The 23,554-nt window shown below is 45.7% G+C and overlaps 1 protein-coding gene across 1 annotated transcript in view; it reads left to right on the forward strand.

The window, feature by feature from the left end:
- The window catches only part of EHD4 (EH domain containing 4), an 87,107-nt gene that overhangs the window by 54,578 nt on the left and 8,975 nt on the right, over nucleotides 1-23,554 (forward strand). The window contains exons 4-5 of the mRNA XM_045448105.1: nucleotides 10,560-10,972; nucleotides 20,847-21,011. Of these exons, the coding sequence (XP_045304061.1) occupies nucleotides 10,560-10,972; nucleotides 20,847-21,011 (578 nt within the window). The remainder of the gene's footprint in view (nucleotides 1-10,559; nucleotides 10,973-20,846; nucleotides 21,012-23,554) is intronic.

Genomic DNA, 23,554 nt, shown 5'->3' on the forward strand with positions numbered 1-23,554 from the left:
GTGGTTTATGGGGAGAGGAGGGTGAGGTTTAGCAAGAGCCCCTGAGAAAAGGCCGGAGGGGTAATGTGGTGACTAGTCATGGAGAATTTGTAAACATTTGATCTAGAAGGAATCAGGGCACCCAAAGTTTTGGAGATTGTCTCTGAGTTCTGAGAAGGGTTGGGAATCATGTGAGGACGAGATTGGAAAGGAAGGATCCCGGGGACAAGAACTACAGTTAAGAGGCACCACCGGCACATTGACAATGGCTGTGTGGACAGTCTGTGCTAGACAATCGACTAAGTGCTGGAGGGACACAGAGATGGATATGACACCTAAGGGACTTCTGGGAGAGAGGCTAGTGTTACACAAACAAATCAGCCCAGTAACAGCTGCAGTAGGGATATGAGGGACCTGGCATTTGACAGGAGCTGCTAGTTCTACAAGGGGCAGGCCAGTGCCCTGCCAAAGAGGAGAGGTCTGTGCAGAGTCTTGGGCCATGTCCAACTGGGCAAGTGGCCTTGCCCACCCCAAGAATGGGGCCAGGGGCATGGGCAGGAGGAACCTGGCCTCAGTTCTGGCTGTCCTGCATTATCTTGCGTCCTTTTATTGACACACATCTTGTTTAAAACTCATGTAATTAGCAACTTGGCTCTGGGAAGGAACTTAAGCATTTTTTTTTTCCTGTTCTATTAAAAACAGACTGCCAAATTTGTTTTCTCAGGGCCCCCGCCCTATATTTACCTGAGCCAGGGGCAACTGTTCTAATCTCAGGTGTCATTTCCTGGTGGGTGCCTTCAGATGGAGACCATGGTTTCCATGGGGGCTGTGATGGAAGCCCCTGATTGGATAGAAGTGGCCCCTTCCTTCCTGCCCCCTCCTTTTGTTCCCAGAACATGGAGCCAGGATGCCAAGCTGGGATCTTCCACAGGACAAATTCTCTTTCTCAGCTATATAGCTTGTGGGTCCCTTTGCAAATAGAAACTACATTTTTAACCAGTTGGATTGATGACATCTCTTGTTTTGTTCTAGACGAATAAAAGTTCCATTAGAAGGTCTTATAGAATTGATGGGGCACCTGGGTGGCTCGGTTGGTTAAGCGTCCAACTCTTGATTTCAACTCAGGTCATGATCTCACAGTTCATGAGTTTGAGCTGTGCTCAAACATTGGGTTCTGTGCTGACAGCACGGAGGCTGCTGCAGATTCTGTCTCCTGCTTTCTCTGCCCCTCCCCCACTTGCTCTCAAAAATAAATAAACATTAAAAAAAAAGTCTTATAGAATTGAAATGTCTATAATTGAATGAATAAATGTTAAAAATACATTGAGCACCATGGGACAAGTCTGTTATGGTATTGATTCCTGTGCCCTTCATACATACTCATTAATACACACATACATGCACTACCCCCACATGCACACACACACACACACACACACACACACACACACACATGTTTGAATGTATCCCAGGGTCTGCTGCATTCTACCTAGCTGGAACAGATTCTCATAAACTCAGAGCATTCTCATCCCTGACCCATCACCGTGAGAAACTTTCTTATCACCTTGGCCAGAAGGTAGGACACTTGTGAAATTACACAATTCTCAAAGTTCCAGTGGATGAGCCAAATTTTACAATAACCTCTCTGGTGAAGACTGATTTCAACCAAAGCATAGGGCTCCTGCTTTAGTTAAATTCAACTCATGCCCAGCAAGATGCACTGTGCAGTCCCCTTGATGAACAGATTTCAACTTCCTTGTCCATTCAGCAGTTTTTGGAGATGTGTATCTTTAAATAAGTTTAGCAGCCTTGAATTTGTTCTCTCTTCCTTCCCTTCCTTTCTTATGCATTTATTTATGTCAGTTTGATTGAAGTATAACATAATAATGCAGTCATTTTGATTGTACAGTTTGGTGAGTTTTGACCAATGCACACCCGTGTAACCACTGCCATCATCAAGGAATAGAAACTTTCCATCCCCCTGAGAAGCTCTTCTTTGTCTGTGCCGCTTTGCAGTCAGTCCCAGCCGCCCTCAGCCAGAGGCAACCACTGATGTGCTCCCAGTCACTGCAGCTTGGCTCTGCCTGCTCTAGAATTTCCTATCAGTGTGTATTCTTTAGCGTCTGGCTTCTCTCACTCAGCATGGTGTTTCTGAGATTCACCCGAGCGGCTGTGTGTCAGTAGCTCATTCCTTTTATTGCTGGGCGGTATTCCACTGTACAGTTTATCCGTTCACCTGCTGAGGGACATTTGGATTGTTTCCAGTTTGGGGCTATTATGGATAAAGCTAGCAGCCTTTGTTCTACAGACATATGTCCCTCAGCAACCATTCCAAGCACATCCTGGACACTTGATCATTATTAGTTCATCCACTTTTGACTTTTCATTTAAAATGTATTGTTAAATTTCAAAGTGTTTATTGCACTTCTAAGTTCCAGAGAGAGAGGTGTCCCAAAAGGTTGTTTAAAGCCAGTTTGGGGAATTTGCAACAGTTTTCCACAGAAAACAGTCCTTCAGGAAGCATTTGCTGAGGGCTGGTCTTGGTGAGCACTGTCTTGGTACTGTAGAGAGCAGAGTAAAAGGGCCCCGACCCTTGGGTGATCACAGCCCAGTGGGGGAAACACCTGTGACCTCAGATGGTACAGTTCTCTGGAGAGCTACAAGACCTTCTCAGGAGCCCAGGAGCTGGGGGTGATTTTTCAGAGGCAAATGTTGGTCTGAGTCAGAGCTGTGGTATTTCCACTCAGAAGTGGGTGCCAGGTGGAATGGGCTATCTGTAAAAAATAACAGTGCATGTCTGGACCAAAAACAGTCAACTCCAAAAGTAAAGACACTATGTAGGCCAAACAAAATAGAGCCGAGGGCTTTGTTCAGTCTCAAGGCCACTGGTTTTCAACTTTGTTTTTTAAGTGGTAGCTCTTTCCCAGACCCCCTTAGCATAGTGTGGCTGAACTCTAGTGATGATAGCGACCTGACCACCCTCTGTAACAGAATCTTCGCGAAAATTCATTACTCTCCCCTCACTGGGTCCAGTGTATGCTCTGGTTATCCCGGCCAGTCTGGCTACGCACAGGACTTTTGTAAGCCAGGGAGTGTCTGTGATTAGAATCATAGCTTTATTTTAGGAGCAACTCAGGGCCTTTAAGACCAACTGGTAGAACTCCATCTGTTTCACAAACAAGAAAAGAAAGGCCTCTGGATCTTTGAGGGTCCAGCAGCTCTACAAAATGTGGGCAGTTCTGTGCTCAGTTGTGTCTTTCATTAGCTGTCTTCTGAACACTGATTCTTTCACTTGGCTCAAGCATCATTGCCCTGTCACCTTTCCCCTAATTAATTGCATTTTCTCCATGGCTGAAGACTATGCTTTGTCCCAACCAGGCATCCTTCAACATTTATTATGCTCCCACCATGCACCTGTTACAAAGGTCTTTTAAATAACCAGTAGAGGGGCACCTGGGTGGCTCAGTTGGTTAAGCGTCCGACTTCGGCTCAGGTCATGATCTCACGGTTCGTGAGTTCGAGCCCTGCATCGGGCTCTGTGCTGACAGCTCAGAACCTGGAGCCTGTTTCGGATTCTGTGTCTCCCTCTCTCTCTCTGACCCTCCCCCATTCATGCTCTGTCTCTCTCTGTCTCAAAAGTAAATAAACATTAAAAAAAAAATTTTTTTTAAAAACCAGTAGATAACTTGAAAGCTTTTGGAGAGCTTTCTAGATGTCAGAATGATTCTAAATGTCTCTAGTATGTTAACTTCAAAGCCCCATGAGGTATGTGGATGCCATTATTAGCCCCATTTTTACAGATGAGGAAATGAAGCACAGAGAGGTTAAGTAACTTGCCCAAGCTCACAAAACTAGTAAGTGATGGAGCCAGGATTAGACCCCAGGCAGCTGAGTCCAAAGCCTGTACTTTTTTCTTTTTTTCCAGCTTTGTTGAGGCATAATTGACAAAAACTGTATTTATTTAAGATGTACAATATGATGGTTTAATGTACATATATAGTGAAACGATTACTACAACTAAGCTAATTAACACATCCATCACCTAGTTACCACCTTGTTTCTAATTGTTTAATTTGCATCAACTTTACATAGTATAGAAATATGTATTTGCAAAAACAATAATCTTGATGAATATAGTCATAGTGCCTACTCTAGACTTATGTGAAGATTAAGTAAATGAATATATGTATACTGATGAGAACAGTGCCTTAGTAAGCATATTATTAGCACTAGCCATTATTATTATTGTCTATAACTTTCCAACTGTGATCACTCTTATACTTATGGTTAAAGCAGAAATATGCATGGCCCTCTTTACAAATTGATCATAGAGTTTCCTATCATTAATGATGTATTGACTTGTCTATCTTAAATAACTTGTAATGTACTCTCACAAGTTCAGTAAACAAAACCACTAGGTTATTTTTTTAAGTTTCTGAGTAATGATTTGGTAATACAAAATCATGCGTATAAGCACATAATATTCTCTTAGAAATTATAGAATGAGGAAATCCATATATATACTATCATCAGTAAATTTCACTGCAGTTGTTTGGTTCTTTCCGTATTCTTTGCTGGTGCCTAGATCTTTCCCCCACTGGAAGATAAAAACAGGTTAGGAAGGGGAGCCTCAAAAATCTTTTATCATAAGTGAACGACAGTAAAAGAAAAAAATCTGACCACTGCCTTCCCTTTGTTTCCTATGAACTGCTTTTGACTCAGGATTTATTGTTGTTGTTACTGTTTTTAATTGGAAGCACTTTGTCAGCAGATTTCTTAGGACACCTGAAACTAATATAAGATGATGTTATATGTCAATTATATCTCAATTTTTTTAAGTTTTGAAAAAGAGTAAGGCCAGTACAAAGCCCATACTCTTAACCATGTCTTGTGCGACCATGAGGAAGACATGGCCCCTGCGGCTAAAGAATTTATGATGCTTTGAGAGAGACCCATACATCCATCTGATTATAAAGTGTAAGCAAGAGGTTCAGGGAGCTCAGATGAGGAAGCAATTGAGTTCACCTAAAGCAGGGGTTGGGGTTGGGGGGAGGGCACAGAAACAATAATAAAAGTTTATATTTACTGAGAGTTTACAAAAGTCCCAACATTATACTGAGCATATTAAGAGCATTTTCTCATATAATTACTCAACAGCTCGATTTTACAGATGAGAGAATTGGAGCTTAAGGAAGTTAAGTAACATGGAACTGAATCAAGGTTTGGCCAGGTGTATTTGAAGGATGATAAGGATTTAGGCTAGATTTCTAGATCCTAAGCCAGAGGGGAAGGGCTCACCTGGACTAAGGTCCAGTGTGAGCAAAGACAGGATAACTTTCCTAAATCTAAAAATCCATCTTAGGGGCGCCTGGGTGGCTCAGTCAGTTGAGCGTCTGACTTCAGCTCAGGTCGTGATCTCACGGCTTGTGAGTTTGAGCCCGACGTCGGGCTCTGTGCTGACGGCTCAGAGCCTGGAGCCTCTTCAGATTCTGTGTCTTTCTCTCTGCTCCTCCCCCGCTCACACTCTGTCTCTCAAAAATAAATAAAAACATTAAAAAAATTTTTTTTTTATTTAAAAATCCATCTTCAAATAAGCAGATTTAAATTCCATGTTTCCTCAATTCTGTGATGCACCATCTAACCATCTATTGGTACCTTTTTAGAATAAAAAGAAACTACTTTAAATGTGTTTTGCTGACCAACAATAATGTAGACATAGCTGTACCATCCCATGCCTTGGTACTCAGTCCTGAAACTGCCAAACATGGCAATCATCTGGAGGGTTTGCACAATGTACATCACCAATTCCAGCCTCAGGGATTCCGATTCTGTGCTTTTAGGGAGGGGTCTACAAGTCTAAACTTTGGCAAGCGCCTTATATGAATCTAATACAAGAGCACATCTTGAGAATCAATGATCTATAGATCCTTCTGAGTCACTTTTCCTTCAGCGGGCAGATTCAATGACATCATTAATTTGAAGTCATTTCTTTAAAATCAGCTGGAATGTGGCTCTTGGGTGGCTCAGTCAGTTAAGCATCTGACTTCGGCTCAGATCATGATCTCACTGTTTGTGGATTTGAACCCCGCGTCGGGCTCAGTGCGGACAGCTCAGAGCCTGGAGCCTGCTTTGGATTCTGTGTCTCCCTCTCTCTCTCTGCCCCTCCCCCACTCACACTCTGTCTCTCTGTCTCTCAAAAATAAATAAGTGTAAAAATAAATAATAGAAAACTTTTAAAAAGTAAAATAAAATCAGCTGGAACTTTTTGGTAGATAGGTACTTGGTGCCTATCTTAAATCACAAAGAATAATTGAGCAAGACCTATTCAGCCTTAAAAAGGAGAGAAATTCTGACAAATTCTACAACATGGATGGACCTTGAGGACATTGTGCTAAATGAAATAAGCCAGTCACAAAAAGACAAATGTCGTACGATTCCAGGTATATGAGGTACCTAGAGTAGTCAAATTCATAAAGACAAGCAAGATAGAATGGTGGCTGCCAGGGCTGGGGGTAGGGAGGAAAGGGAAGTTAATGTTTAATGGATACTTAGTTTCATTTGGGGAAGATGAAGACTTCTGGAGACGGGGATTGCACAGCAATGTGAATGTGCTTAATGCCAATAAATTGTACACTTAAACATGGTTAAAATGGTAAAATAATAATAACAACAAGTGTGTATGGAAGAAAAATGAGCTGACCAACCTCTCCCAGCTGTGGCAATTCTTTGCTTAGTGACACTTAGTGTCTGAGACACTTAGTGATTTCTTCACCTTTGATTATACTCCCTAATATGTAACAAATAATCCTTTCACACCTGCATAATGACAAATAGAATACAGTTCTATCTACCTGTACCTTAAGTTTTCCTCATTACTTTAATTTTTTTAATGTTTATTTATTTTTGAGAGAGAGAGTGCGAGCAAGCTAGGGGCAGAGGGACAGGGAGACACAGAATCCGAAGCAGGCTCCAGGCTCTGAGCTGTCAGTACAGAGCCCAACGCGGGGCTTGAACCCACGAACCATGAGATCATGACCTGAGCTGAAGTCGGACACTTAACCGACTGAGCCACCCAGGCACCTCTCTCCTTGTTACTTTAAAACAAGAAAATGTGGCCATGCAGCCATTCCTCCAAAGATGAGTAATGGCTTCACTTACAGTAAACTTACATCTGGCAGCTCTATTCCCACTAGCTTTTTATTTCAATGAAGTATTGGAATGATGTCTTTGATTTATTTATTTTGTGTGTGTGATTTTTGCCTTCTTTTTTTCGAAATGAAGATTATCTTTATATTTTTTTAATATAATTTATTGCCAAATTGGCTAATATACAGTATGTAAAGTGTGCTCTTGGTTTTGGGGGTAGATTCCCATGGTTCATCGCTTACATACAACACCCAGTGCTCATCCCAACAAGTGCCCTCCTCATTGCTCATCACCCACTTTCCCCTCTACCCCACTCCCCACATCAGCCCTCAGTTTGTTCTCAGTTTGTATTTAAGAGTCTCTTATGGTTTGCCTCCCTCCCTCTCTGTAACTCCCCCCCCCGCCCCTCCCCCATGGTCTCCTGTTCAGTTTCTCAAGATCCACATATATATGAGTGAAAACATATAATATCTGTCCTTCTCTGACTGACTTATTTCATGGGGTGATGTCTTTTAAAAAGACATTTAAAATAACTATAGGAGCCCAAATTTAAGTGGAAGTTTAAATCCGTGGTAATGTCAAGGCCAGCCACTCAATCCGGGTGGTCCTTGGAGGAAGAGATGCGTGTCTCCATGGCTGAATTCGCACATGTGCCAGTGGTGACAGTAAGGGGAGTGGCAAGTCTCTCTTGGCACTGATTGTAAGGGTATTTCTGAATAGAAATACTCACATGTGGAGAAAATTATGTACCAGCCATGGTTTTTGGTAGCAAATCAAAGAAGCTAATTCTGGCTACCTGAGGCAGAAAAGGAAATTTGCAGAAAATCAGGTTTTTCACCGAGTTAATGGGTACATCGGAGAGCTAGTCTCGAAAACTAGCTTAGGAATCCACCACCACTGGACTGTCAACTCAGCTCCTCTGCCATGAATAAATTCTCATTTTCCCTGTGGCTTTGCATCCTTCTGTCAAGATTTAACACCCCCTCTGGTGGAAGGAGATGACTCTCTGGTTCTAGATCACCTGCCTGTACCGCAGACTGCCAACGAGTGGGGCAAGGGACTGTCTGCCACACCTTCAGCTTCTGTGATGCGCGGGGGACCCCACCCCTCCCAAGAGGAAGGGTGTTCAGCAAAACTCAACTTGCGTCCACTCCAGTGTCCACATGCAGCTCCTTCTAGTGGTCATTTCCAAAACATCTTACCTGACTACCAGGGCATAGCATCATCACTCACCTGCTGAGGGTCTCCTACCTGGGGTTTGGGGCTCTCTGGCACCCAAGTCTGTCTCAAATGACAGAACCACTTTGGGAGGCCTTATGTTCTGGCCCTGCAGGGACAGAGCTCAGAGTGAAATCTTGGCTCTGACTCCTTACATACTACAGTGTGACCCCGTTCAGTAGGTCTTTGATCTTCCTCTGTTCTAACCTGACTACTGATAGTGATCAAAATAAACTCTGGCCCACATTCTGACAATTACCTTTGCCTTCCTTGTCCCCAGGGAATCAGGGAGTGCCACCATGAAAGACAGAATAGAGAAGTGAAAAGCACAAACGGGAAATATACAAACATGTAATGATGATAAACAACCATATATAGGGCGGTGCTTTCCTCTGGGGGATGTGCTTGGGGAGGGGTCTACTGGGGGCTTCAGCATTTCTGAATGTTTTGTTTTCCTTATTAAAATTGTGTCTGAATCCTTTCTTTCTTCAACTACTCCCCTTACACCTGTTCTTCAAATTTATGGAAACTTTAGTCAATTGGCCCCCTTTATTTTTGAAAATAGATCATTCCCTAGACACATTCTTACCTACCTCAGATCCCTCAGAGTCAGTCAGTATCCCAAATTTGGTATTAATATTTTTGTATGTTTATATAGTATGTATCCATTGGCTCTTGAGTATTGCTTTGTCTTTTTAACATTTTAAGTGAATGTTATCCTACTGTACACATTCTTTTGAAACCTGATTTTTTACTCACCAGTCTTTTGGAGATTGGCCTGTGTTGACAAGTGAAAATCCAATTCATCCTCACTGCTGTATGAGTATTTTGTAATATAAATAAAGTAGACTTAAATTCTTTAAAGTATCTGAAGCAAACAAGGCCAAGTGTCAAAATTTATTAAAGTTATGGTTTGGGTATATCAGCATTCATCATATTGTTTTCGAGACTTTTATGTGTGTTTGGGAGTTCTCAAAATCTATTAAAAGGGGTGATAGTAACAAATAGGAGTCAGGAAAGTTGCCATCTGGGCTTTAACTGGGCTGCACTGAGACTGAGTCCACAGCTAATCAGACTGAGATTAAAAATAAACCTGGTCAGGATTATTTTATTAAAAATAAAACTGGCCAAGTCAGTCAGTTCAGCGTCTGACTTCGGCTCAGGTCATGATCTCCCGGTTCGTGGGTTCAAGTCCCGTGTCAGGCTCTGTGCTGACAGCTCCGAGCCTGGAGACTGCTTCGGAGTTTGTGTCTCCCTCTCTCTCTGACCCTCTCTTGCTCATGCTCTCTCTCTGTCTCTCAAAAATAAATGTCAAATTAAAAAAAAAAATTTTTTTTTAAATAAATAAACCTGGTGGCACTAGTCTCCTCTTATTTGCTTTTCATGGGCCTCTGCCTCCCCAGGGAGATGCCCAAAACAGGCCTTGACCATGGCCTGTGAGGTGTGTTTCTGTAGCTGCACGATTTGGAGTATACTGGCACATGGCCAAACTGAACTAAACAGAGTCTGTTGTGGGCCTAGCCATTTTTAAAAAGAAATTGGCAAAAGACATTTCACACAATGGCTGTGAGACATGATTTTTTTTTTTTTTTAATATTTACAACTTACTTAAGATATAAATAGTCCAAATGATAAATACTGGTCAAAGTTTGGGGCAGGCCAACCTTTGGCCTCCTTAACACTCTTAAAAACTTAGGAGAAGATAATTCTTCTTTTGTTGTGCTTACTAGACCCCCCATGAGACCTCAAGTGGCCCCCGGGTTTTCTTCCTTCACCATTTCTGCTTCTTTCAGAAAAGTGAGACTTTGGTAGAAGGGAGAACTTTTGACCCAGGGCCTGTGGTTTTACAGAGCCATTGATCAAATTTGCCATTCATCCCCAGGACTGTACCAGGTGAAATGAGAGACTCGTGGGGACTAAATGAAATGACAGATAAGGAAGTAAGCGATGCCCAATCAAAGTGCCCATGAGCACCTTTACAGTTCCTGTTTCTTCCCAGGGAAGGGTTCCTAGGGTCCTCAGCATTATCTCCTGAATGCATCCAGCCCCAGGGGACTCATGTGAAGTGATTTTCAGTCCATGGAGCCTCCACTGCCTCCTTGAAAGGAAGTGCTTTGTCCTTGGCAGCTGCCAGAGAACCAGTGAGTCCCCAGCTCTGCTAGTAAATGCGTCTTCTGAGCAGTCGGCCACACTGACGTGCCCTTCTCTCCACCTAGGCTATGACTTCTGCCAGGTCCTACAGTGGTTTGCAGAGCGAGTCGACAGGATCATCCTGCTGTTCGATGCTCACAAACTGGACATCTCAGACGAGTTCTCGGAGGCCATCAAGGCCTTCCGCGGCCAAGATGACAAGATCCGCGTGGTACTGAACAAGGCCGACCAAGTGGACACGCAGCAGCTGATGCGCGTCTACGGGGCCCTCATGTGGTCCCTGGGCAAGGTCATCAACACACCTGAGGTCCTTCGAGTCTACATCGGCTCTTTCTGGGCACAGCCCCTACAGAACACTGATAACCGCCGGCTCTTCGAGGCCGAGGCCCAGGACCTCTTCAGAGATATCCAGAGCCTTCCGCAGAAGGCGGCCGTGCGTAAACTCAACGACCTCATCAAGCGAGCGAGGCTGGCCAAGGTGAGCCAAGGAGACACGGTGGGCAGCAGGGGATGCTTCCCATTCTCTCCTCTCTAAGGGAAGGTGGGGGTGGGAGAGGTTCCATTCTAGGGGACCTCAGGAATGGAGCACAGAAAAGGTTAAGGAGGGAGCCTCAAGATCAGTACGTCTGTTTAGGTTCTGGCTCCTAGTCTGTGGTCTTAGGCAAATGAGTCAACCTTTCCAAACCTGTTTTCTCATCTGTAAAATGGAGCCAGTAAGAGCACATCATAGGGTGCTTGTGAGGATTCAGGGTGACCGGGCTTGCAGAGCACACAGGAGGGATCGATGAACTCACCACCTGGAAGCTGCTATTTTCTTAGCCCAATGGGAATGTAGCCAGCTGAACCAGAGGGGTGGCATTGGTGGGACCAGTATGGTGCTGAGATGCCAGCATTAGTCACCCTGGGTCTAAGGCGCAGAACCAGATGTTACTGCCTGGAGCCAAGCAGGAAGCTAGATTCAGCCTGGCCCACGGAGTGTGCTGCTTTGGGGGTGGCACCCCATCCCCATTCTGGCTGGGAGCCTGTAAGCATGCCCACCAGGCCTCTGGGCTCTTCTGCCTCGTAGCTGAACCTTTCAGCAGCCCCAGGGGTGGGTACCCAACAGGGTAAGTGGTCATCTGGTAACCACCCTCGAGTACTGTCATTGATTCTGTCACGTCTCTGAAGAGAGAACAGCACATGACTCCTCTAAGAAAAAGTATGGAGAAAAAGATGGTTCTTTAAAAGTTGTGTGCACATTTCATAAAATCATATTCCTTTGGGACGCCTCAGTGGCTCAGTTGGTTAAGTATATGACTCTTAATCTCAGCTCATGTCTTGATCTCATGGCTGTGAGTTCTAGCCCCATGTTGGGGCTTTAAAAAAAAAATCCTATTCCTCTACTGCTGGAAGTGCCCCCAGAGTTTGTCTAGTCTCAATGATCATCAGAAGCACTCTGGAGCTTTAAGCAATGTAAATTCCCAGGCCCTGACCAGGAGCTTCTGATTCAAGTGTGTCTGTGCATGTCTGTGTGTGTATATGTGAGTGTGTGCATGCGTGTGTGTGTGTGTGTGTGTGTGTATGTGTGTGTGTAAAGCTCCCCAGGTGATTATGATAATCAGCCACATTTTGAAGCCAGAGGTCTATCCACTCCTGCAGTTTAGAAGGACGAGGTAGAATAAGCAATTTCTCCAGCGTCACCTAATCCATGAGTAACAACACTAGAACCAAAAGACAGCCCTCCTGCTCTCAGCCTCGCCCTGTGCCTTTGTCGTGTCCGCTGAAACCAGTCCACAGGCCTGCCTCTCCAAATCCACTCATACCCTGGTCAGGGTACTTCCAGCTTACTTCCCCTTTGTCTTCTGGTGGCAAAGAAACCATGTCCCCTCCCTTATCCTCTTGCTGCACAGAGAGTGACTTCTGGTCTGGCCTTGGGGTCCAGCAGGCCAGCCTTTTAGAATCTATGACCCCTTGCCTCATTCAGTCTGTATTGCTCAGCACCCCTGGGCCGGGACTGGGGAGCCTGGATGGTAGAAGAGGAGGCCCCAAACCCCCCATTACAGAGTGGTGAGCTGTGTGCTGATTGAGGTGTGGACACCGTGCTCTGAGGAAGGGGTTTGGCCAGGAAAGGCAAGAGGCCTTCGCTGAGGGTGACAGGCGGGCAGGCGATCGGCCTTCTAACGCCTCCTCATCATTGCCCAGCAGCCTCTATCTTCATGCCAGGATGCTCACCCAGCAGCATCTCTCTATAGCCAAAGAGATGCCTCCCCGGTTGCTACAGCTCCACATGTAGGACCTCCATCTGCTCTTTTTCTCTCTGCTTGCCATCACTCCCGGTGCATGCTCGCACAGACTCCTGGATCGCCCAGCTGATCCCCAGTTACCGTGCACCTGAGAGCCATCATTCTTTATCCTTTCTTCCAGGCTGCTTCCTTTCTGGAGCTCTGGCCACTTTGTTCCAGTTCTGCAAGGCAGTGGTGCTAACCAGTTTGTAAATCCACTTATTTGCAGCTTTGCTGGTTTCTCTTGTGTGCTAGTCCTGGGCCTAATGCTTAGTGGCAGGAAGTCTGTTTTTTCCCCATTTGGTAACCCCTTAGCATGTGATATTTCTCTTCTTCAGCTGATACAGCTGAACTTACCCTTCAGGATACACAATACCCAACATTATTTTATAACCAAAGCAGAGATATCATGTGATAGCTTTGGAGATTTGAAGATTTTTTTTAACTATTTATAAATGCCCATGGACATTTCTATTTTACCAGTCACTGCTGAAGGCCTAGTGACTCAAGACACAGCTGTATTCGGTCACATAAATAAATAAAGAGCAAAGAGCTCACTGGGCGTGCCAAGTGCCTTGGGACTTCTCTGCCCTCCTTGAGCATCAGGCCCTCTGAATGGATCAGCGTGGCCATAGAATGCTGCTCTGTACTGACACTGGGAATAATGAGAGCCTTGTGTAGATGCAGGGGGTGGGGGGCAGGGGCGGTCAACTTGCTGAGCTTACTTCTAGGAAAAAAGCTTGTCTTTTTTTTCTTCCTAAGAATAGTATCTGGCTTGTTCCTTTTCATAAAGGAAAATGTGTGAAGTATGGATGTTTCCAGGCTGAGCCTCTCAGTGCCAGTGTGCTGGGCGGTACCATCCTGTGAAGGGGGACAGGAAACAGTTTCAGGCAGATAAGAAGCAGAACTCAACACAGTGGCCTTAGCCACTAACCAACGTCATCTGCTTTACACCATCTGCGATTTTATGGCCATTTGTAAACTTGTTGCCTAAATGGACAAGGAGTCAGTCGCCTGAGTTTTTCTCTTCTCAGTGTTTGTATTTCAGGAAAACGCTCTTTGATTTTGGTATATTGATCTTTATTTCTCTTGATCCGGTTTTGTAAGCCAACCTTACTGAGGGTCTGCAGTATTCCAGAAGCTCTACAATTTGTATTGCATGTGTTATTTCATCTGATCCCGCCAATAACTGCACAAAGCTGGGCATTATCTTTGTTTCTCATGCAAGGGAACTGTAGCTCAGAAAGGTGAAGTAACTTGCCCAAGGCCTTACAGCCCATAAGTTGTAAAATATAAATTCAAGCCGTAGTTAGTTTGACTCCTTGGTCTGGAAACCATTTACCTGAAATGCGGAGTGGACAACATCTATAGCTTCTCATCGTGTCCTTGCTTTCTGCATTAGTCTGCCATTCTGTGTATTCTATAAAATTGTTTATCCACAGGAAACCTGCAAAGTTTAGAGGTTCATCAAGCTGACAATTTGAAAACATGCGAAGGATAAGTTTTCAGATGTCACCTAGGAGATGTCAGATCTGGGTTGGGGTGTGCCCTGTATCTATTTATAGAACACCTTAATTCAACAGAAGTCACATCCCATCCAGAAGTAAAGAAGTGTTATCACTAATGTCCTGCTGGGTTCCACAGTGATCAAACTCAAGGTGTCCTAAAAAGGACACTTTAATAATTGAAAAATGGCACTCTTATCAAAGATCTCTTGAAATGTAATGGTTTCCCTGCTTCTTCTTAATATATATATTTTTTTCACAACTCTCTATTTCAAGGAATGAGAAAACCTTAGAGTGGGTTTTTTGGTTAACCTCAAAGATCACATCTTCATGATATCAGTAGGCATCCTTTTTTGAAGACTGTTTACAATCTAAAATGCTAATCAAAGCTCATTTCATGATTCTTTGGGCTATTTTGGGAAAGCCCAAAAAAGTATTTAAAAAATATAATTCAGTTTTATTCAGCTATAATTAAAATAGCCAAAGTAGGGAAATTAGGCTCTTGCAAACAAATCCCAAATAATAATGCTTATGGAATAAACGAACAAAAATAAAAAGTGAGGACTCCACCCTTTATAAACATTGCCCAAGAGTAGGAAAAGTTCCCACCCCTTTACAGATCTTCACCCAACAACAAGAAAAAAAACATTTAAGGAAGGAACAGCTAAAAGTGAGAAAGAAAAGGAGAGGTCAGTGATTTTCAGGGTTCACCCTAGCTCTGTGGCACTTAGTTTTGTCTTCAAGGCATGTTCTCCAGTCACGTGTAAAACCCAGGGCCCAGCTTTCCAATCTGTCTGCACTGCCAATTCCTTCTGTAGAGAAGTTAGATGTTTTGAAATTCGCCAAATGGACCCAGGCTAAGGTGTGAAAATCCTTCTACGGTGGCCGATGGCGACCCACTAATGCTTAGCCTACCAAGGGACTTTTAAAAATAGCTCCGTCAGCTGTGGGTGTGTGTGTCAGTATTTGTGTCCATGTAGGGAAGCCTGTCTCTTTGAAGGTTGACCTCAAATGAGTGAGTGGATGGGCCCCCTTGAGTCCCCTTTAAGCTGTTCAGAATCAGGTGCTATGGGTGCCAGCTTTGATTGCAACAGACTAACAAACCCCCTGCTCCATGGGAACCAAGAGCTGCCTTTTTCTGCCTCTTACAGTCTCACAGTCTTACTACCCCATGGGTCCACCTTTTGGGTCTCTACTGCATTAACTGATTTTTTCTATATCCCCATAAACCCAATTTTAAAATATGCTGATCCCCTGATGTTAAATGCTCTATGCAAGTTTTAAGCTGGGCCTACAAAGATGCAGGTCTCCAACAGGTTGTGTTAGCTAACAGATGAGGTCACATAGTATGACCTACACATAGCGTGGAACCATGTTCTCCCAGCCTGAATCCTCCCCTCCAAACTGCTCCCCAAATTCCATGAGGATTTCCACTCCTACTGACCATAAGCACTGGAAGCTTCCAGCACTCGCTGCCTGGGGTTGCCCTCCACACCCAGGATGGATATATCCAATATCACTCTGAGTACCTGCTTCTCCACCTTGGATATATATATGAACACTTGTCACTGGACACAGTTAATGCAATTGTAGCAGAGTATATATGTGAACTAGATATAACCCATGTATATTTAAAGGGAAAGACATCTCGGGGCACCTGGGTGGCTCATTCGGTTAAGCGTCTGACTTCAGCTCAGGTCATGATCTCGCAGTCTGTGAGTTCGAGCCCTGCTTGGGGCTCTGTATTGACAGCTCAGAGCCTGCTTCAGGTTCTGTGTCTCCCTCTCTCTCTCTGCTCCTCCCCCATTCATGCACTTTCTCTCTCTGTCCCTCAAAAATGAATAAATGTTAAAAAAAATTTTTTTTAAATAATAAAGGGAAGGACATCTCTTTTTGCTCATTGAGTTATAGCCCATAAAGAAACTGACACTGTGATCCACTTGATCTATCCTCAGTCATCACCATTGGATGAAGTGGGGCTTTCCCAGTTTTACACATAAGAATGTTCAAAAGCCAACCAGGGTTCAATGTCACTGACTTGTGAATGAAGCTCTTGGGACCCAGATTCATCCTATTACTATTCAAATACATAGAACTTATTAATATTTCAGTAACTATTAATAACTCAGTAAGAGTTTATTCATTATTCAGTAAGAACTAAACAACCACAAGCCTTCTCTGGCATTACGAACCCTCCAGCTGTTGGTCTTTGGCCATTAGGCAATAACAAGCAACATTTTTACTCCTCTTTCTGGTGTATCCAAATCCATGATCTCTTTTGATTCTCATACCAACAACCCTGTGAGGTAGGAGTTATAACTTCCAGTCTGTGCATGAGTAAGCTGAGGTGGAGGGCTAGAGTCACCTGGCATTGCTCAACAAGAGGCAGGGGTGGCAGGGCGTGAACCTGGCCTTCTAGCCCCAGGTCTCATCATGCCTCTCCTTCTCCTCTTTCTCTTCCCTCTTGTCTTTCCTGTCCCCCTTCTTCTCAGTTAGTTTTCTGTCATTATAAAGAGGAAAATATTTCAGACTGTTTCCACCTCCTTCCCCAGGACCATCGCCTGGTCTGGCCCTCAGTCCTGTGTTTATCTGGAAAGACTTCTTTGACACAGAAGGGCAGGAATGAGCCTCCAGGCTGTCCCCTCTGTTTACCAAAAGTCTTTAGAAAATTACAAGGTGCCATCCTGCCAGAAGAGTGCCGTCTTCACCCACATCCTATGTGGTGTTCATAGTGTTGTGTGCCATAATATAGGCATGTGTGTGTGTGTGGGGAGGGAGACTAAATGCCCTTCCCATGGTGTCCCTGGGAGTTAGGGACAATCAAAAGCCAAAGTTTTTGGCTCAAGCCAAAACAAAAGCCTCAAGTCGCAGTTTCCCACACTGTTGTCCCATAGGACACAGTTCATTTTCAATTCCAGATTTCCAACACCTTTAGTAACATTTTTTAATTCATACCCACAGAAAGCAATTAAGTCTGTAAGGACAGGAATGAGACAGTTGAATGCCAGTGCCGGCTTTGCACCTCCTAACTGGCTCTGTGACCTTGAGTAAGTCATATGAATTTCCTGGAACCAGGAGTTCAGTTAGGTACAGGGGGTCCCTTCCAGATTTAATGTTCCATGACTCTAAGGATTATAATTTACCTTATGACTTGATAAGCTTCTTAAAGGCAGGGCCCGTACAATAGTATCTGACCCTGTGTTATTGTCTTAGGATGTCCATGGAAGGGCAGGAAGGGTTGGCCATGCAGAGGCAACACAACAGGAGACTCTCACAAAATAGGCCAGTAGAACATTCTGGAAGTGGAGGTTGAGGCTGAGAGCAGACTGCAAGCATGAACAAGGTACCTGATGGTCCTGACTCAGTGCCAGACAAAGTGGAAGGAGGAAAGAATGGGGGCCTGGTGCAAGAACCGGCCAGTTCCTGTCAGGGCACCGGAGGCCTGGTGTCCAATGGCAGCCCATCATCCGGGAGCCTTGGTCATCAGCCAATGAACACCATGAGGGCTGAGGTGAGAGAGCAGGTGCCAGGCTGTGGGTGGAGAACTGTGGCAGGTGCACATCACCCAGAGTCAGGCCAAGTGAAGCAGTGTTAGAAACTGGTGCCAATCCTACTGGAGCTGGGGGCTGCGTGGGGAGTCAGCCTTCCCTGAGCAGAGGCCTGGCAACTCAAAAGGCTCACCTTAGGAGGTAGTGAGGGAAGCTTGAGGAGCCCTGCAGGGGTCTGACACAGCCCCCGGGCTGGGATCTGGGGTGGGGTTCCGTAAAAAGCCCTGGTAGATAGTAGACTATGCCGCTTGGGACCTCCTGCTTCAGTTGGGGCTGGTTCCAGAGTGGGGCAGGCCTGCGCATGGAAGAGAGAGGTATCCATAGGCCCAGTCCAGAGGTTCCAGTAGGACCGAGGCCAAGGAAATGACACAAGGATGGCTGGTGAGCAGCTGGTTCTCCACTGGAGTGTGGCAGACCCTCCAAGTCCTTCGATGTTAGCCACGGCCTTACCCCAACCCCACCAAACTGAGCCAGACATTCATTGTCCAAGGCGGGGAAATTACTAGTCTTACCACTTATTCATCATACCCTCAGGAATGCAGCTAAAGTCCAACACTCTAAATAAAGGATTCCCAAATTTGGGGTTTCTCTATCCCAAAGAATCATGTAAAAATTTTAAGCTGTTTTAATGTGAAAAAATAAGTAAATAAGTTTACTTGTAACAGAAAGGTTCAGACACATCTCTTCTCATCTGTACTTGTGATCAGTAGCCAGGCAGGACACTGTGTGTTTCTGTTAAATGCCCTTTATATAGATGGGAAAGTTAGCATTGTCTGGTCTGAGCATGTCAGCGTTTACATTACATACTTATTTTAAGTAGCAGAATGTTTTTGGCTGTGCCCAGTGTGTGTCCATACACAGAGGCTCTCAGCTGAGCTAGAGGATGTCTCTGCTTATCCCCTTTATTCAATTTCCATTCTTCCACAAGATTACAGAAGTCTGTTTTCTTTAATAGGATTTTCCCTAGCTGCATAGTCATTTTCTTTTGGTAATCACTGTTCTGCTTTTCATCCGTTCCTATTTTTAGTTATTTTCTTGACTTCTAAATTACTCTGTAGAATTCTGATACACAAACAGAGGTTTTGTAATGAACATTTCTTCACGTCCTAAAGTTGGAAATCAGCAGAAGAGTGGAAATGTTCAGGGGACCTGGGTGGCTCAGTCGGTTAGGCACCCAACTTCCACTTGGGGCATGATCTCACAGTTCGTGAGTTCAAGACCCTCACTGGGCTCTGTGCTGACAGCTCAGAGCCTGGAGTCTGCTTCGGATTCTGTGTGTCCCTCTCTCTGCCCCTACCCTGCTTGCACTCTCTCTCTCTCAAAATTAAATAAGCATCTAAAAAACTTTTTTTAAAAAGGGACACCGGGGTGGCTCAGTCAGTTAAGCGTCTGACCTTGATTTGGCTCGGGTCATGATCTCACGGTTTGTGAGTTGGAGCCCTGCATCGGGCTGTATGCTGATAGCACGAAGTCTGCTTGGGATTCCCTCTCTCCATCCCTCCCCCGCTCATGCAATCTCTCCTTCTCTCAAAATAAATAAATAAACTTAAAAAAAAGAAAAAAATTTTTAAAAAGAGTGGAAATGTTCAGGAAGGGGGTGACACAGCCAAGCAGAGCCATCCAAGCTGGGTTCACCACCCCTTGGGTGCAGTCCTGGGCCTGCTAGTGCCAGGTGATCAGGGTTTATGGAGCCTCCGCCTCATTTCCCCAGGGGTTCCTCTCCTAGAGGAAGGTGGTCCTATGCAGCTAGTCCTGTGCAGAAAAGAGTTCAGTGCCATCTTTTTTTTTTTTTTTTAAGATTTTATTTTTAAGTATTCTCTATACCCAACATGGGACTCGAACTCACAACCCCAAGATCAAGAGTTGCATGCTCCTCCGGCTGAGCCAGCTAGGCTCCTTCAGTGCCACCTGTAGAGATCCCGGAGTTCACACCCTCCATGGGGAGGTTACAGGAATTCTCTCATCTCACTGTCCACTGGGTACAGATTTCCATGCAGATTAACTATTTACGTCAGATCAGACATTTACATCAGTCTTCAGTTTCGTTTCCTGGTGCTCCTGGGCACCAGCCCTGCTGAAACTTTCTTTTAGGTCTTGTGGTTAATCACCAGTCTTTCAGCCCAGGCGCCACCCACCCTGCTCACTCTCTGCACAGACGCAGACACGGAATAGCCCCTCAGGCACAACTGAACTGTGCCAGAGACCTTCCCCAAGCCTGTCGCCCCATCCTATCCCCATGCAAGCACCACCAGCCCACTTAGGAAGCAGGGCACTCATGGCATTATTCTGGCCTCTCTGGTCTCCCAGAAACGTCATCAGCCCATCAGCACCACATTAGGTTAGCCAATGCTCATTCTAATCCTACACAGCTCCTGGCATGTGCAGTGGTCTACTTCCCTGCCTCTGAGATGTGTAGCAGCCACATACACGGCACTGCCCCAAATACGGCCCCTGTTGTGTTACTGCCACACCGCCATCCATGCTCTCCCTCTCCTGGACAGCCACAGCCCTCCTACCTGTCTTCAGGACCCAGTTTAGGTGTCATCTCTTCCTGACTCTCCCCTCCCACAGCCCTTATCTGTCACATTCCACTTCCTGAGGTCTTTTTCTGGCTCCTCCCCATCCCGGTCCTTCTCGGGGCGGGGGGGGGGGGAGGGGGGGCGGTTCTTGGCTCACTTTCCCTCAGTGGTCACAACCATTCCTGTGGCTCTGGTCACCACCTCTGCTCCAGCTCTCAAATCCAGCACCCAGACCAGCTTTATCTGGAGCTTGGGGCCTTCTTTCCAGGCACTCTTAGACAGCACCATCTGGGGGTCCCTCATGTACTCACATTCTACATGCCCAGAAACAGACTTGTAATGTGTCCTTTGTGTCTCACCACGTCCACCACCCTCACCCCCCGCACCCAGATCCTTACCCTCCTGTCCTGAGGGCTGTGGCCCTGAATATGGGAGCCTGTTATGTATTATGATGCCATCTGGTTTGTCTTTCTGGTACAGTTCTAAGTAACACGTCCTTACTGACATATACCCCTTCAGGTACATGCCTACATTATTAGCCACCTGAAGAAGGAAATGCCAAGTGTATTCGGAAAGGAAAACAAGAAGAGAGAGCTTATCAGCAGATTGCCAGAAATCTACCTTCAGCTGCAGCGAGAATACCAGATTTCTGCCGGGGACTTCCCAGAGGTCAAGGCAATGCAGGTACTGGGAGCCTATTGCAACATCAATGTGACCTTGTCTGGCTGGTTGCTGGGTCCACATTAGGGTTTCCTGGTTTAGGATAGAGAACGCCATGAATGCATCTTCCTAATGGTGATCCATGAGAACAGGCTTCTGAGAGTAAAGCAGAGATGGCCTGGCCCCCAAAAGTAACCAAAAAGGGACACATTTCAAGAAGTAAATTTAGGTCACATGAAAAAATCAGATGAGCATCCCTCTCAGGCCATGTGTTGGCATTAAGTAACACCTGTTTTGGGGAATCCCAGAACCTTAAGGTAACGAGAGCTGCCATTGACCTCAGAAGTCACCCCAGGCAGCCTCCACAAGCCTGCGCTGCGAGGCACTGTGGTAATACATGCTCAGGCAACAGTGCTTCTGCAGGCTCAGAGCCCTAATCAGAGTTCCGAGGGCTCCTGGGGCATGGCTGGCCTTCCCTGGGCACAGCAAGTTGTGCTCACTAAAGATTGTGCTTACGAGTCAGCATTGGGCAACTTTGGGCCTGATTTTAGGGTCTCCCTGAGTTGTGCCTGGGCAGCCCCAGATGAGCCTGAACGGGTGCTGCATTCAGCCTGGCCTGACCAGTGCGTCTACCGCCCTGCCGTGGTATTAGATATACACATCGATGCTGACCATATCTTCCCAAGTGAGGCCACCCACCTGGCTCCTCACAGAGCCAGACTGACCAGCTTTTTTCCACTGCAAGGACCTGTCTGCACTAGAGGCCACAGTCCTCTCTGGAAAGCAGACCAGGGAAAGAAAACCCACGTTGCCCTCTTTGACCCCCTCGTTTTCCCACATTTGGTGGAGATGTGGATTCTGAGAAATATGACTCTCACAGGAGGAAAACGAGTCTGCAAGTACAGTGAGGACTTATGGGGACCCACCACGGGGGCCGGTTGGGACGTCTGTGCCCTGCTTCAGTGGGTGGAGAAGGCCTGACCTGCCCCGATGGCCACCGCCTTGTGGGAACATAGGCCTGGATGGTTCACGAGAAGTTGCAAATCTAGATTTGTGCGTAAAGTCCCCTGGTTTTCAAATTTTAGCTCAAACTTTCAAAAAGTACTACATAGGCCAAACAGAGCATCCCTGCAATGCTGGCTGTACCCTGGAGATCTCTAGTTCTCTTCTTTTGCCTTGAGCCACAGAGGAAGACAGGGCTGAAAAAAGAGTCGTTGGAGATATACAGCTGGAAGGTGGACCTGTGAGCTGCCTGGCTGCCTCAGGAGGGCGTAGGAGAAGGAGAGATCATGGAGTGGAGGCAAAGATCAACAGGCATCAGGAGGGGAAGCTTTGACCTTGAGGAGTTTTTAATGTAAACTTTCTGTAAAGGACACATTAACATAGGAGCGGGTCATCCTTTTGTGATGGCAGGGCTCAAGGTGCTAAGTGCATGTGGAATATATGCTTTGGACAGATATGACTTAGCTCGCTTCAGAATAAATCCAGAATATCTTTTTTTCTTCCTGGAATGAAATAGGTATCCCTGTACTCAGAGGAAGAATTGGGTTTTTTTTTTTTTTCCAATCACAAGATGGCTGGGCTACTGGGGCCTCTGGAGCAGACTTCCCAAGCGGGTTCACCTTCACACCCTTGGGTTATGCCCTACACCACAAGACCAAACTGAGGGGACATGTTTCCTTGCATCCTTAAGATATTTTTAAAAAAATTTTTTAATGTTTATTCATTTTTGAGAGAGAGAGAGAGCATGAGCAGGTGAGGGACAGAGAGACAGACACACACAGAATCTGAAGCAGGCTCCAGGCTCTGAGCTGTCAGCACAGAGCCTGATACAGGGCTCAAACTCATGAGCCGTGTGATTATGACCTGAGCCGAAGTTGGACACTTAACCGACTAAGCCACCCAGGCGCCCCACATCCTTCAGATATGTTTAAAGGAAATTGGTTCCTTGACTGAAATGAAAGCTATGAATAAATACATCATGTGTACTCTGGCCTAATGGGGCTTCTGTGGCTCATTAGCCTGCCACCCACAGGAACATGTTGCTCCAAAGACCTGAGGCACCACTGAGCCCAGCAGGAAGCCACCGTAAGCCTCCTTTCAGGAGCTGCAACCTGTCCCCAGAGGAACTCCCATAAAGCAGGTAGCAAACCGCTACTGGCCATGTCAGAGGAAGCCCAGGCCTCTCAGCTGGAGCAGAAGGGCAGTCCTGAGGAAGAAAACAAGGAAGCCATGCGCCCCTCTTCTAGCATCTCAGGAGAGGCCTTAGCCCCTTCATTAGACACCTGAGTGCCTTAGGACTTGATGCAAGGAGTGCCACCTGACAGGTATCCTCATTCACCTGTGTTCATTCACTCAGTCACCAAGAAATATTAAGTCTACCATGGCCAGGCACTGTTCTAGGTCCCTGGAATAAATCAGTGAACAAATAACAAAAAATCCCTGCCCTGGATTACAGTATTTGCCACTGACTGTGGCCGGCAATGGAGTTTTGGCAGCAAAGCCTCCTGTTAGGACATGTGCTCTTTGTTACAACACTAACGCTGTTGCGCTTCCAAGCAGTTGAT

This window comes from Leopardus geoffroyi, chromosome B3 (genome assembly GCF_018350155.1).
Source record: "Leopardus geoffroyi isolate Oge1 chromosome B3, O.geoffroyi_Oge1_pat1.0, whole genome shotgun sequence".
NCBI classification, from domain to species: Eukaryota; Metazoa; Chordata; class Mammalia; order Carnivora; family Felidae; genus Leopardus; species Leopardus geoffroyi.